Source organism: Mesocricetus auratus, unplaced genomic scaffold, assembly GCF_017639785.1.
Source record: "Mesocricetus auratus isolate SY011 unplaced genomic scaffold, BCM_Maur_2.0 Super-Scaffold_100006, whole genome shotgun sequence".
Lineage (NCBI taxonomy): Eukaryota > Metazoa > Chordata > Mammalia > Rodentia > Cricetidae > Mesocricetus > Mesocricetus auratus.
In genome coordinates this window covers 73808526-73822391 of record NW_024429190.1, presented here as the reverse complement: position 1 = coordinate 73822391, position 13866 = coordinate 73808526, and the positions used below count along the sequence as shown (strand labels likewise).

Sequence of the window (13866 nt, the reverse complement as noted above, 5' to 3'; positions counted from 1 at the left end):
TGGAATTCTGTTCATAAAGTTCTTTCTAACCAAATATGTTGAAAACTGTGTTTTCTTCTAGCATTTCATCTTTTGGGGTTTTAAATTAAGGCCTTTGATAAACTTTGCATTGACCTTTGTACAAGGTGAATGGTCTGGTCCAACTTCACTCTTCTCAGTGTAGATTTTTTGTGTTGCTAGCACCATTTATTAAATCAGTTATCTTTTTTTCACTGCATGTTTTTGTCATCTTTATCAAAAATTAGGTAGCCATAGCCTTGTTGGTTTTTTTCTGGAATCTGTGTTCTGTTTCTTTGCTCTGTCTTTTTTTTGAAACACTTTTTTATTATATATTTAAATTAGAAACAAGCTTGCTTCCCATGTCAGTCCCAGCTGCCTCTCCCTCCTCTCCACGCCCACTCCCTCCCAGCTCCCCCAGCTCCCACCCAATGCCCACTCCATTCCCCAGGGAGGGTAAGGTCCTTCATGGGGGATCTCTATCTAGAGTCTGTCATTTTGTTCCAGGGAGGGCCCAGCCCCCCCTCAAAGTGTCCAGATTGAGAGAGCATCCCTCATTGTCCATTTGTGTGCCAGGGATAATATTGATCTACTACCCAAAGTCCCATAGATTGCCTAGGTCTCCTCACTGACACCCACATTCAGGGGGTCTGAATCAGCCCCATGCTGGCCTCTCAGCCATCAGTCTGGTGTCCAAGATCTCCCCTTATTCAGGTCAGCTATTTCTCTGGGTTTCACCAGCCCAGTCTTGACCTCTTTGCTCACCAATGACAGTTTGTATTGAAGAGGATGTGGAGAAAGGGGAACACTCCTCCACTGCTGGGGGGAGTGCCAACTCCTACAGCCACTATGGAAATCAATATGGAGATTCCTCAGGAAAATGGGAATCAGTCTACCACAAGACCCGGCAATTCCACTCTTAGGCATATACCCCAAAGATACACATTCATACAACAAGGATGTCTGTTCCACTATATTCATAGGAGCATTATTTGTAATAGCCAGAACCTGGAAGCAACCTAGATGCCCCACAACTAAAGAGTGGATAGAGAAAATGTGGTATACTTACACAATGGAGCACTACCCATCAGAAAAACACAATGGAATCTTGAAATTTGCAGGCAAATGGATGGCACTAGAAGAAACCATCCTGAGTGAGGTGACCCAGTCACAAAAAGAGAAACATGGTATGTACTCACTCATATATGGATTTTAGGCATGAATCAGGGGAGTGCCAGCCTACAACCCCACTGCCAGAGAGTCTGGGAAACAGGAAGGACCCTAAGAGAGATATACATGGTATCCCAGAGAGGGTGGAATGAGGCAAGATCTCCTGAGCAGATAGGGAGCATGGGGGAGAGAGGAGATGGAGCCAGGAAAAAGAGAAGGGGAGGAGGGTAGAGGAGGATATGGGGGAGCAGGAAGGTTGAGTTGGGGGAAGACTAGAGGAGAGCTGGATGGGAGATACCACAATAGAGGGAGACAATCTAGGTTTGAGGGGAGATCTGGCACAAGTGAGATTTCCAGAGATCTACTGGCAAACTAAGAAATAGTGGAGAGACTACTTTAAACGACCCTCCCTGATAATGATTTTGACGACTACCTTATATGCCATCCAGTGACAGACAGAAGCAGAGGCAGACAACCACAGCTAAACACTGAACTGAACTCCTGGAACCCAGTGACAGAGAGGGAGGAGTGATGAGCTAAGGGGTCTTTTTGTTATGCCATTATCAGGCTGCCTTTGCCACTATTGTTCTGTAGTTCAGTACCAGGTATTGTGATAACTCGAGCTGTGCTCTTCTTAAGGCTTTTGTTTGTTTGTTACCTATCATTTGTGTTTCCATAAGCACTCTTACGTTGCTCTTTCTAGATAAGTGAGGTATAAAGTGGAATTTTGATGAGTATTGCATTGAATCTGTAGATTAAATTTGGAAGGCAGCCATTTGTTTTCATGCTATTAATTCCTTCAATCAGGAGCATGGGTCTTTCCTTCCATCAAGTCTTTGACTTTCTTTCTCAATGCCTTAAACATAAAAGTCTTTCTCTTCTTGCTTAGGTTTATTCCTGGGCATTTATTTGGAGTTACTGTGAATGAGATTTTCCCCTCAGTTTCTTTCTGTGAGAGTCCATTGTTGTTTTTTTTATACAAAGGCTACTGTTTTGTAAGGTTGATTTGGTATCCTACAACTGTACTGTAAGTTGTGTATCTAAAAGTTTTATAGTAAATTCTATCGTCTTTTGAGTGTAGAATCACACTGTCTGCAAATAAGAATAGTTTGACTTTATCCTTCCCTATATTTATCCATTTGTGCCTTTCTTGCCTAATTGCTTAGCTAAGGCTCTGAGCACTGTATTGAAGAAAGATCGGTAGGCATCCTTGCCTCATTTCTGATTTTAGAGGAAATGTTTTCAGTTTGTCTCCATTTAATGATGGTCACAGGCTTAGGGGCCAATATCTGGAATTTACAAAGGAATGCAAAAATTAAACATCAAGGAAACAAAACTGCCCACCAAAAAATGTGCTAATGAAATGGAGAGATAGTTTTCAAATAAGGAAACATAAATAGCCAACTTAACAAGTGTCCAACATCCCTAGTTTCAAGGTTATACAAAAACAAAACTACTGTGAGATACCCTCACTCCAACCAGAATGGCTATCATCAGGAAATCTGACAAAACAGGTGAAACGGTTGTGGGTAATAAGGAATCCTTGTTTGCTTCTGGTGAGAATACAAATTGATAAAGTCATTATGGAAATCAATTAGAGGTTCCTCAAGATATAATTACCATGTGACCCACCCAACTGTTGCACTCCCAGGCATATGTTCAAAGCGTCCAATAGCCTATCACAGAGATAGTTGCACATCCTTGTTTACTGCTGTTCTATTTGTGACAGGAAGAATAGACCAGCCCAGATATCCATCAGCAGGTGAGTGGATATACATAGGGACTACTACCACCCAGCTCTAAAGAAAAGTGAAAGACTGAAATTTGCAGGAAAATGAGTGGACCTGGAAAGTATACTATTTAGTAGAGTGACCCAAACTCAGAAAGGGAAAACTACATGTTCTTCTTCATAATCAGATCATAGCTTATAGTGTACATGTCTGTCTACATGTAATGAGTGCAAGTGTGGGTGGGTATAGGTTAAATTTAGAGAGAGACTAAGAGAGGGTAATTATAGGAATAAGGAAGGGTGGGGTGTAGGCAAAAAGACACGGGTGTCATGAAAAGGTTATAGCTATTTTTTTAGTTTTAACTCCACTATAGTTTTTTCTTTTTATTGTCTTTTGTTTTTGATTTTTCTAAATAAATAAGTGAATTTGGCTTCCTGGGTATTTTGATAGCAAGAACTACCTTTGTAGCTCAAATAAATCTTTGTTTTGTGATGCTGTGATTTGAAGGTTGGCCTTTCTTTCTAGTTCACAGGAATAAACATGACTAGTCATTGAATACACTTGTCACACAAGAAAAAGGTCTCCCCTTTTATAAGATTTGTTTTGGGGAAAGAGGTTTTGTAACCTGAAATTTTTTCACTATTTCTGTTTATAACAATTTCAAATTACTATCATAGTGTTATTTAGTATATGTAAACTGTATCACTATCTTTGAAGTATGACCTACAAACAATGTGCGTCCTATTTTTCAGCTTAGAATCCTAAGGTTGCAGGTTCTTGAGGCATCTATCACCTCTGCTAAGTACAGACTTATTAGGGGTGATGATAACATCCTGAGAGTAAGCTTTGACGTGCTCCCTACTTAACTGGGTCATTAAAAGTTGAATGAGATGGCCAGGACTCTGCTAGGGAAATGAGTGGAACTCAGTGGGTCATGAGTCCTGTTCTGGCAGCTCCCTGGTATCAGGGTTTTGTCTTCATTCCAACATCCCTCATGGACACCATCTATTCATAAGCCTGGTGCCTGCCTCTGAGGGGTTCTTCCAGGACTGAGAAGAGTCCAGATGGCCACTGCACATTTGTACTTCACCTATCAGTCCCCAGACTGCAGCCATGCTGTGTTTGTCATGATACCCAGGTGGTAGTTTCCATATAAACAGAAAACCAGAGTTATACATTTAATTATGGTAGAGAAGAAAAGTGAAAAGAGAAACACTAAGGGAACTGTGGTGCTGTCGTGTTAATCCACAAGGTCACAGGCACATGGGGGTGTTAGATATTTATTGAATGAATGAAGAAAGAATGACTTTTGGGTTTGGGGACTATGCTGGCTACATAACTCATGTGCATCTATCTTATCCCAGATGAATGGACATTATGCTTTGATTGAATGACCTATTAAGTATGTTTAGTTTTAAATGCAGACATAAATAGATTTGATCTTTCCATGGTTCGAATTTCCTCCCATCAGCTTTCCCTTAATTATCCACAAGTGTTCCAAGCCTTCATTAGCTAAATAGGATGCAGATGACGGTCATTAGTCTGGTATATAAATCCTGCTGGCATATTCAATGGCTTTTCACTTGGCTAATTGAAATTTTCGGTATTCATGGACTACAAGAGAACACTGTAATTTTATCATTTATTTGGGAGTATATTTTTTCCCTTTGGTTGATGTTTATAATTATGCAGTTAAAAAATAAATGTGAATGCTGAACTTTGCCTGAAGGATCTGCTACTTTTTAAAACATATATGTATCAGTGTTAGTATAGAGCATGAAAACATAATAGAAATGTGTATTTCAGCAGAGGCCCAAGGATCAGCTCACTAATAAAGCATCCAAATGGTATGTACTCTGGGGACCCACCAGTTTATATGTAAAAGACTTCAAATTGTTAGTCAGAGGAGTGGGCTCAGGCCTGACATCCACCAACAAGTGAGAAATCACTCAGCATGCCTTTGCAGAGCAGATTGGAGCCCTCAAATGGATGTGTTTCATTCGGTTATCATTCCCTTAAAAGGACCTTAGCTTTTGATTATATTTGATCATTCATCAAAACCCACTGGCCCCTCTCTGATGGTATCTAGCTAAGAGTAAAGGCTACACCTGCTCACAGACACACATCCACAGGCTGGGAATGGAATTCCATAATGCTGCCATTTCAGCAATCTGGGCTTTGAATACTTTAATTCTTTTTTGTGTTTGTTTGTTTTGTTTTGTTTTTGTTTTTCGAGACAGGGTTTCTCTGTGGCTTTGGAGCCCATCCTGGAACTCTATCTGTAGACCAGGCTGGTCTCAAACTCACAGAGATCTACCTGCCTCTTGTCTCCCAAGTGCTGGGATTAAAGGCATGTGCCACCACCGCCCAACTAAATGCTCTAAATCTTATAACCCAATTGTTGAGCTGTTCCAATTTAATCAAGTAAGTATTAGATGCTTGCTGTTTTTTTTAAAGTTATGGACATTGGATGGCAGAAATATTTCAGTGGTGGCAGAAGACTATTTTCCAGTTTCTTTTACCAAACCTAATTTAATGGAGACAACAGTGTGATAATTCTCAGACTTAAACTGTCACTTAAAAGGAAATGGTAGCCATATGTCTCTTGTAGGTGTTCGGCCACTGCAGAACATTCCAGGTAGTAAGAACAGGTGTTCCATTCATCTTTCATGGCTCTCTTTGTTCATGCTGGACAGGATGCCTATTAACAACTCGGATTCCATCAGTGGTCTCTACCCAAAGACTAGCTAGGCTCATCCTTTTTAAATATCAATTTACTTTTCTTCTGGGTCTCTGTGACTTCTGCCTATATAGTCATTTCTACGAATGATTATACATATTAACTTGAGAGACAAAGTTGTACACTCTGGTCTTTAATTCCCTTGTTAATGTGTTTCAGAGTCAGACAAAAAGCTGTTCTATAATTGTTCTCTTTATGGTCTATCTGTTGTGATGGTTAACATTGCTAGTTAACTTGACTGGGCAAATGACTGTCCTGACAAGTGACAGAACATTTTTTTCGTGTGGTATTATCTGCAAGGATTAGTTTGCAAATCAGAAGACTGAGATCATCTCTCTTCACTGACGTAATCAGCATAATACAATCCACTGAGGGCTTGAATAGAACAAAAAGGTGAGGAAGAGTGTGCTCTCCCTCCCTCCTTCCCTCCCTCCTTCCCTCCGACCCTCCCTCCTTCCCTCCGACCCTCCCTCCCTTCCTCCCTCCCTCCCTCTCTCTCTTTATGTCCCTCTCCCTCTTTCATCTGGGCCATCCACATTTTTCTCTTTTCAGGCATAGAAGCTCCTGGTTCTTGTTTCTTTGGAATCTAAAATTTATACTAAGACCCTCTCTTCTTTCCAAGGTTCTTAGGGGTCATAGCCTTTGACCTCAGAATAGTAGTAGTTACTACACCTTGGGCTCCATAGTTCTCAGCCCTTCTCTTTGGCTGAGTTACACCTTTGGCTTCCCCAGGTGCTTGGCGCTCTGGCCTGAAGACAGCATCTTGTGGCCCTTCTTACCCTTCCTATTGGAAGGAGTCAAACTGCACAGTGTCTCCCCCTCTAGGTTTCAATGTAGCCCGTCGGTGGCTCTTTGGAGAACTAACATGTCTATAAGGATTCTTTGTGCCTAAGAAGATGATGATGAGCTGACCATGCCATTCTGTCAAGTGTTCTTGTGTTAGTGTATAGAAGAAAGAAGTAGCTATCTGTAATAATTATTATGGATTTTCAAATACTGTGCCCAATAAAATCAGTCCTTTTCTTCAGATTAGTAAAGGATCTCACGACCCTAAAGGAAGAAGATATAGGCTTTCTTGTTTCAGAGTGGTGAATTGAAGGCCCCAAGATCAAGGATCCGTTTTAAGCTGCTAAATGATCTGTTAGAAGGGTTAGGGCTGAGACTCCTCTGAGCGTGGGTGGCCCACTTGATTTTTCTCTCCAAGACATCATCAAAGACCAGCAAACATTAATCTATAAGAAGTCATTCTTAACTATAGTCAATAGACTACAAGCAAGGTCTGTCTTAGATAAAGCATGGTAAAACAGCATAATGTAGTAGGCTCCACCATGTTCCACATGACCTCCCTGACACTGCCAGTTAGGTGCTCTCAGCCCTGGGATGGAAAGAGTCAGGTGGTTCAGCAAAACACGTTCCCTTTCTAGGATGGTGCTTCATGCCCCCATGTTTGCCCTGAATATTGGCTGTTTCCAGAGTTTCCTGTGTGGTCAGCTAAGACCTTTGTTGAGCCCGCATGGCAGCTCACTGTCATCCTCTGCTCCAATCTGTGACCTTCCCCTGCTACACATACTAAGAATACCCCCTTGCATGTCATTTCCATGTCACAGCTTGCTTGGTAGGGGATTTAACCTGTGACCTGTGTCTTCAGATCCTTTTCCTTCACCATGAGGGTCCAGTGCCCTCATGACCCAAGTCTCTCTACTTTTCCCCAATCAAATCTGCTTTTGAGTTTATTTTTTAAAAGGGGCACCAAAAAAAAGTCTGTTTTGGGGGGTGGACCTGATAAAGTTATTTCCTTTAAGATATAAGAGACTAATGAAGTACAAGCATGATATTTCCAGTCCTTTCCTGTAGTGACCCTGCATGTAAGCATCCCCCATGAGTTGCCTGTTATGAGTCAAAGCCCTGATCCTTAAAACAGAAATCCTGTAAGAGGAATTTCTGGCATCAGCATACAAACATACAAGAGCGGGGCTTTACTTCCTAAGTGCGTTTGGGGAAATTGCTTTAATTGTTGATGTATGATGCTGCCCACCCCGTGCAGGTCATCGCACTAATAAGGTCTGAGGCCAGGATTTTAAAAAGACACTGTGCTTTGCTGCACTTGTGTAATGTGACACACACAGCGTCATGCAAACTTTGGTGGGGGTGACTCATTAGGAGTTTCTCCTTTCCTAGAGAAATATTGATACAATAGTCAAGAAGGTCACGGCGTGAGGAGGTCACTGTCCTTGGAATCTTCCGTTTTCAGTAATTAAGTCATGGTAAGGCTTGGAAAGCACACTGAAAGCCACTCACAATAGTTGCAATTAGGAAGCTGGATGCAAGTTAAAGTCTTTTGAAGGGAATGAAGTGAAATTGACCAAGCGTATAAGTAAAATCTCCTTAGCAAATAGCTAAATTAAGGCTATGGACTATCATAGATCCATGCCATTCCTCTTTTATACTCATTCCAAGTATTAAGGCTTTACCATGCCTTGTCCTTTGGCTTAAGTTGTTTCTGCAAATACAGCATTTACAATTGGTCACATCCATTGTGTGTGTGTGTGTGTGTGTGTGTGTGTGTGAAGCTGCGTTTTCCCACTTTTACTCTTTTCTCACCTCAGAATGCATTTCTTAAATCATCTGGGACTCTTCTAAAGAAATGGAAGGGTATTGTTTAATTTTGTGGGTCATTTCTCCTGGGGCTACAGCACTAGCATCTGAAGTTTCAGATACTCCTGGGGTTTTGGGGATGGCTCAGTTTGTAACGTGTTTGCTCATAAAGCCAGGACGAAGAACTCGAGTTTGAATTGCCAGTACCCATGTAAGTCAGTAAACCCAGCCGCTGGCGGGACTGAACTAGGCAGATCTCTGTAGCTCATTGTCCAACCAGCCTAGCTAAATTGATGATCTCCAAGTTTAGAGGGACCTCATCTCAAAAAAACAGAAACAAAAACAAAAAAACATGGTGACCAATCAAGGAAGCACCTGACCTCTGACCTCTGGATGCACATAGACCTTTGTGCGCACACACACCCAAACATGTACACCCTCCACACATAAAAAGACATAATTTGTTCTCCCCAGAATGTGTGTATACATATGTGTGTGTACACACACGTGTGTGTATACATGTGTGTGCACACGCATGCATGTATGGATATGAAAGAGTGGGTGTGAGTATGGACATAAGCCTGCCACAGCTCATGTGTAGAGGTCAGAGGACAACTCCCAGAAGTCAGTTCTCTCCTTCTGTTGTGGGATCTGGAAATTCACTCCTTACCTGGTCAGGTTGGTGCAATAGGCTCCTTTGCCCACAGAGCTACCTGGCCAGACCTGCTGGGATATCTTAAACTTAGTTAAAGATGCACATGACCCGTGAGACTCCCCCAGCCAGAGTTTTTGGTAGCCAAAATTAGGTCTTCCCTGGATTCTGACTCCTAGTTAGAATAGAAAATGACACATGAATTCAGTGGTGGGCAGAGAAATTCTGCCACCAGACTTCTGTTTCCTGAGAAAATGTAGTTGCACAAATGGGATTCAGGGCCATTTCTACAAGTCCTGTTAGAGGTTTAACAAGTTGCTACCAGCTGGGGACAATTTTATCCCTAAGATATATTTAGTAATGTCTCAAGACAGGTTTGTGTTATAATTGAAGTGGCTAGAGAGATGATGTTGACCCCGGGTAGACAGAATTCAAATGTGCAGCAGGGTATCCCGTGATGGGTAACAACACGGCCATCTCCTGTCTGCAACAAGAAATATCTGCTCCTGGATGTCCAAAGACCTGATGTGGGAAACCCTGACTTGGCCACGTAAATGGGCAGAAGTCAGGGCCTACGTGCTAAATAAAGATGTTTTATCTTTATGTAGGAGTCGTTCACCCGTCTCCCTCTCCCTGACTTTCATTTTATAGTGTTGTTACGTGAGAGTCTGCCTTCCCACAGAGACCTCCAGAAGGTGCTGTGGGGGAAGGCCCACGGCTTCTCTTCTGTTACAATCTTGCATCTCTCTTATGCATATTCATTGGGTCCTTTCTTTGCACTATTGGCTGCCTCAGAAGAATTGGAGATTGGTCCATAAAGGAGATTCAGTGGTTAAAAATGTGCATTTGTTTTGTACATAAAGTGTAGAGAAGACTATAACCTTGAGCCATTCATGTGGCTAGCAATGGCTATGAGTGTGTTCGTGGGATGGTTCAAGGGGAACAACCTGTGTGTTGAATCCCCACACAGCACTGGATGCTAGAAAGTGGCTCATCACGCCAGGAAAATACATGTGCAAACAGGTGTAGGCAAGAAGTCAGCCACAGGGGGAGTAAGCGTGCTAAAGCAAGTGGGAGCCCCCAGGCCCTGGCCGTCTCTTAGGAAAACGCCCTGTTCCAGAGCTTAGGCTCACAACACGAGCCCTTTGAAAGACATTATCATTTGACTTTCTGTCTGTGAGATAAAGGTGACAGCCATTTCCTCATGTGCCTGAAACAAATGGTCTAGCCTGGGGATAGTGGCCGTGGGGATGCTGAGAGACAGACACATTTTAATGCAGGAAAATCGGAGGCTATGGGATGTCAAGCGCACTTAGACCAGATGCAAAAGTCCAGGTGACGCCTGCCTCTCTAATGTGTCCCTGCCTCTCTTGTCTTGTAGGGCACCATTTTCAGCACGCTGGCTGGTGAGAAGTCCTCATCTGATTACAAACAGGTAAGAAGTGGGTGTGTGAGAACCGTGGTACCATGTCAGAGGACTGACTGCTTCCGGATTGCTAATGCTTAACTGAAAAGCTGTGCTCTCTGAGGATGGCCCGATGGCATGTTGTGAACAGCTTTTCTGGGTGTGAAATATTAGGTTTGTTTTAAGGATGTGGGAAAGTCCTTTGTTGGTTCACAGCATTTTGTTACAGAGAAACGCTGACTTCATATATTTCCATATCATTGTTATCTGATAATTTTATTGTACAAGATGAGCACCAGGGGAGTTCAGGCCCGTCTCGCAGACTGCACTGCAGTCTTCTATATCTCTGGTTGGAAATACAAAGCTTGTAAAATGTAAGCTCAACGTGCTAGCAAAATGACTTTGGATTTTGGAAGCTGCTCATATAGCATAAAAATCTGGTTTGGATTCACCACAGTCAGGTTTGCGGACACTGTCATGCTTTGCAAAAGGATTCGCTTCACCCACATCTGATAGATCATGTTTGCAGTACCCGCAACCGTGGCGTGGCTAATTCCTGGCTTTGAGGGCCAGGGGTCACTTTGATCCGCCTCTTTAATCTCAGCTTTAACGAGAACCTGTCCTTCTGGTAGAAGAGGAGAAGTGATTTCACAGTCAGACAACTCAAATTCTCTGACACCATCATTGATATGATAAAAACAGGTGCATCAAGATGACTTACGCTTAATGTTACTGGCATTTCATAGGGTTTTATAGTGTGGCATTATGTGCTGTGTGGTCTCCATCTCTAATGTTGCTTGATAAGGAAGTAGGCAGAGGTATTTGTCTTTAAGGGGAGTGTGAGGACCGGCTCCATTTTATTACTTTGATACATGTTGCTAAATGACTACCTTTCCTGAGTTCTGCTGTGTTTGCCTTATTCTCTACAGGAAGTTACGAGCTGTTAGAGATGAGGACCGTGTATTATTTTTAGAACCCCAGATCTCAGTGAACAAAGAGACTTTAGGGGATCACTAGGTTCACTTTTTCCCAGGGTGGGACTGGCTTTGATATTATTTATAGATGGATCTCTGTCCTCTACTGACAGCCAACTCTATGAGCCTGGTTCTTCCCTAGAGAGACAAGTCAAAGAATTAACCTAACCTAGCCAGCACCTGCCTCCTGTGATTCCTACCTGCTTATTAAGTGTTGGCCAGTTTGTATGCTTTCTTCTGAATCTCCTCCAATTGCATTCCCCAGGTAATACATTCCTTATTTCTAATAGGCCATTGATATGATTGATTCCTGTGAGCATGGCATGTGGAGATCTGCTTTTGAAATATGGGTCTATTACTTACTACTTACATGGGTTGGTTATATATCTATTGGTGCCTCACTTTCGTAATCTGCAAAATGAGAATCGTAATTGTACTAATTTGCTATAGTATATGAAGTGATACACATGAAGTACTTACAAAATACCCAGCACATACTAGATTTTGTATTAGCTATTGCAGTCATTGGTTTTATAGCAAGTTATCTTTTTTTGCATTGTCTTTGTTATCAATGTGTAGAATTATTTGTCATTCTCTAGATGTGGCACAACTGGCCTGAAGCATTAAGGAACTTCTCATTCTCCATTCAGCATGCTTTGTTTATATACCAGACACAATGAAGGGCCTGGGATATAACGTAAAGACTCGCAGTAGGCTTTCTTGGGTTTGTCTTTGTTGGATGGGTGTTTTGTTCCTTGGTTTCTGTTTCCTCTTTGGTCTTCTGGTTGGTGCGACTTGTTACCAAGACAAAGCAGCAGGCAGTGAGCTAGCTGGCTTTTTTGAGTGTGGTGCTAACACTCCAGACATTTTCATCTAAGATGTCCAGCATGATTGATTAATTTTTACATTTATGTAAATGATTATTTTGGTGTAAATGTAGCCTGTTTTATATAATCCTGTTCATTTAAAATGGCGATTAATCAAGCATATTTTATAATGTTACTTGGTTTATTTATCAATTCTCCTGTTTCTATAGTATGCAGAAATCTGCGTGGTGGTCATTTCTGTGACTCCCAACCATCTCAGTTAACAGTTGGTCACTGAGCACATGTCAGATGAGATACTTGTGGGATCTTCTCTGAACTGTTACATCAGCACAGGGCCACCTTTGGGAAATGCGGTGCATATCCGTGCCAGTTTTGTCTTGCCAGCTGTGTCTTCCTCAGGACCAGCAGACAACTGGGCATGATGACCTATAACTTAGGAAAGAAAGCATCCTGGGCTGGGGTGTGATCTCTGGATGTGGAGCAATAGGCACACAGAGAATGAGTGAAAGAATGGGAAAACAGGAGATCATCCTGGGAGTGTGTTGAATTGAATATCCCCATCCTGTCTGACAGTTCATCTCTGTCCTTTTTGTAACAGATTCCTTTAAAGGCTACATTACTCTTTCTGTTTTCTCATCCCTCTCAATCTTACACCTACCACAGTCAGATTTTATGGGCCTCTTTTTCATTTCAATAAATCCATCAATGGCCTGTGGCATTAATAAAGCCAATGGACACAGTACAGTGGTTATTTTACTTCCCAGCAGCAGTAGAACTTTCTGAGTTGACTTCTGAAGCAACACTTTTTCTTGTGATTCCTAGCCTTTGTGGTGTCCAGTTTTCTCCTCACTTCTATTGTTAATTTCCCCCTGAATACTCCTTGCTTTACTGGTACATTTCCATTTAATGACTTCACCATACCAAGTAGCAAGCCCATTATCATACCTGATTTCTGCTTTTACTTCTCACACCCAGCAAGCTGTCAAAGCCTATAAATCCCACATTGAAATGTCCCTGGACTCTCTCTATCGTCTCCCTCCATTCACTATTCTTCCTTGGAAGGATTGTAACAACTCTCTCCTTGAGCTTTCTTTGTGCCAAGTTTTCCCTTCTCTGCTCTACTTTTCAATTTGCTATTAGAGCTTGTTCCAAAATAACAAACAACAAATGTACCAGCTCATATCAAGCCCTTACTTAAAAGCACCTACGTGACATAATGAAATCTATTATCATGCATAATTAATAAATGCTAGCAAAGACATAAGAATGAAAAACGTTTAAGCAATCTAACAGATTTCAGTGGTACTCAGTATAAAATCCACCCCCACCCCAAGAAGTCAATCCTGTTTCCATTGTTTGAAGTTACTCACATTTCCCCCATTTCCCTTCACTGTGCCCATGAGATGACGGCTTGAGTGTGGAGGCCTGGAGCATGCTGTTCCTGATGTGGACTCTGAGATCCCTGACTTCCCTCTTCCTGAGTAGTCTCCTCCCTCGTATCTTTCTCAGAAACTTTGCTCCTCCATGGACAAGATCCCTCATTCCATGACTCTCATGACTTGGTATTCTTGATTTATCCAGGTGAGCTGTTTGGTTTTATTGCCAGTTTGACATGGCCTAGAGTCATCTGGGAAGAGGGACCCTCAGTTGAGTAAGTGCCCAAATCAGACTGGCCAGTGGCCGTGTCTGTAAGAGATTGTCTTAACTGATTATCCATATGAGAAGGCCTAGACCACTGTGGGCAGCACCATCCTTAGGCATGTGAATCTGTCTGTC

The 13866-nt window shown here is 42.1% G+C and overlaps 1 protein-coding gene across 3 annotated transcripts in view; it reads left to right on the top strand.

Moving 5' to 3' along the window:
* Rasgef1b (RasGEF domain family member 1B) overlaps window positions 1–13866 on the top strand; it is a 498748-nt gene that overhangs the window by 159453 nt on the left and 325429 nt on the right. For all 3 annotated transcript variants that reach the window (XM_040747470.1, XM_040747472.1, XM_040747469.1), the window contains one exon: window positions 10266–10319. In XM_040747470.1, coding sequence (XP_040603404.1) covers window positions 10266–10319 — 54 coding nt within the window. The remainder of the gene's footprint in view (window positions 1–10265; window positions 10320–13866) is intronic.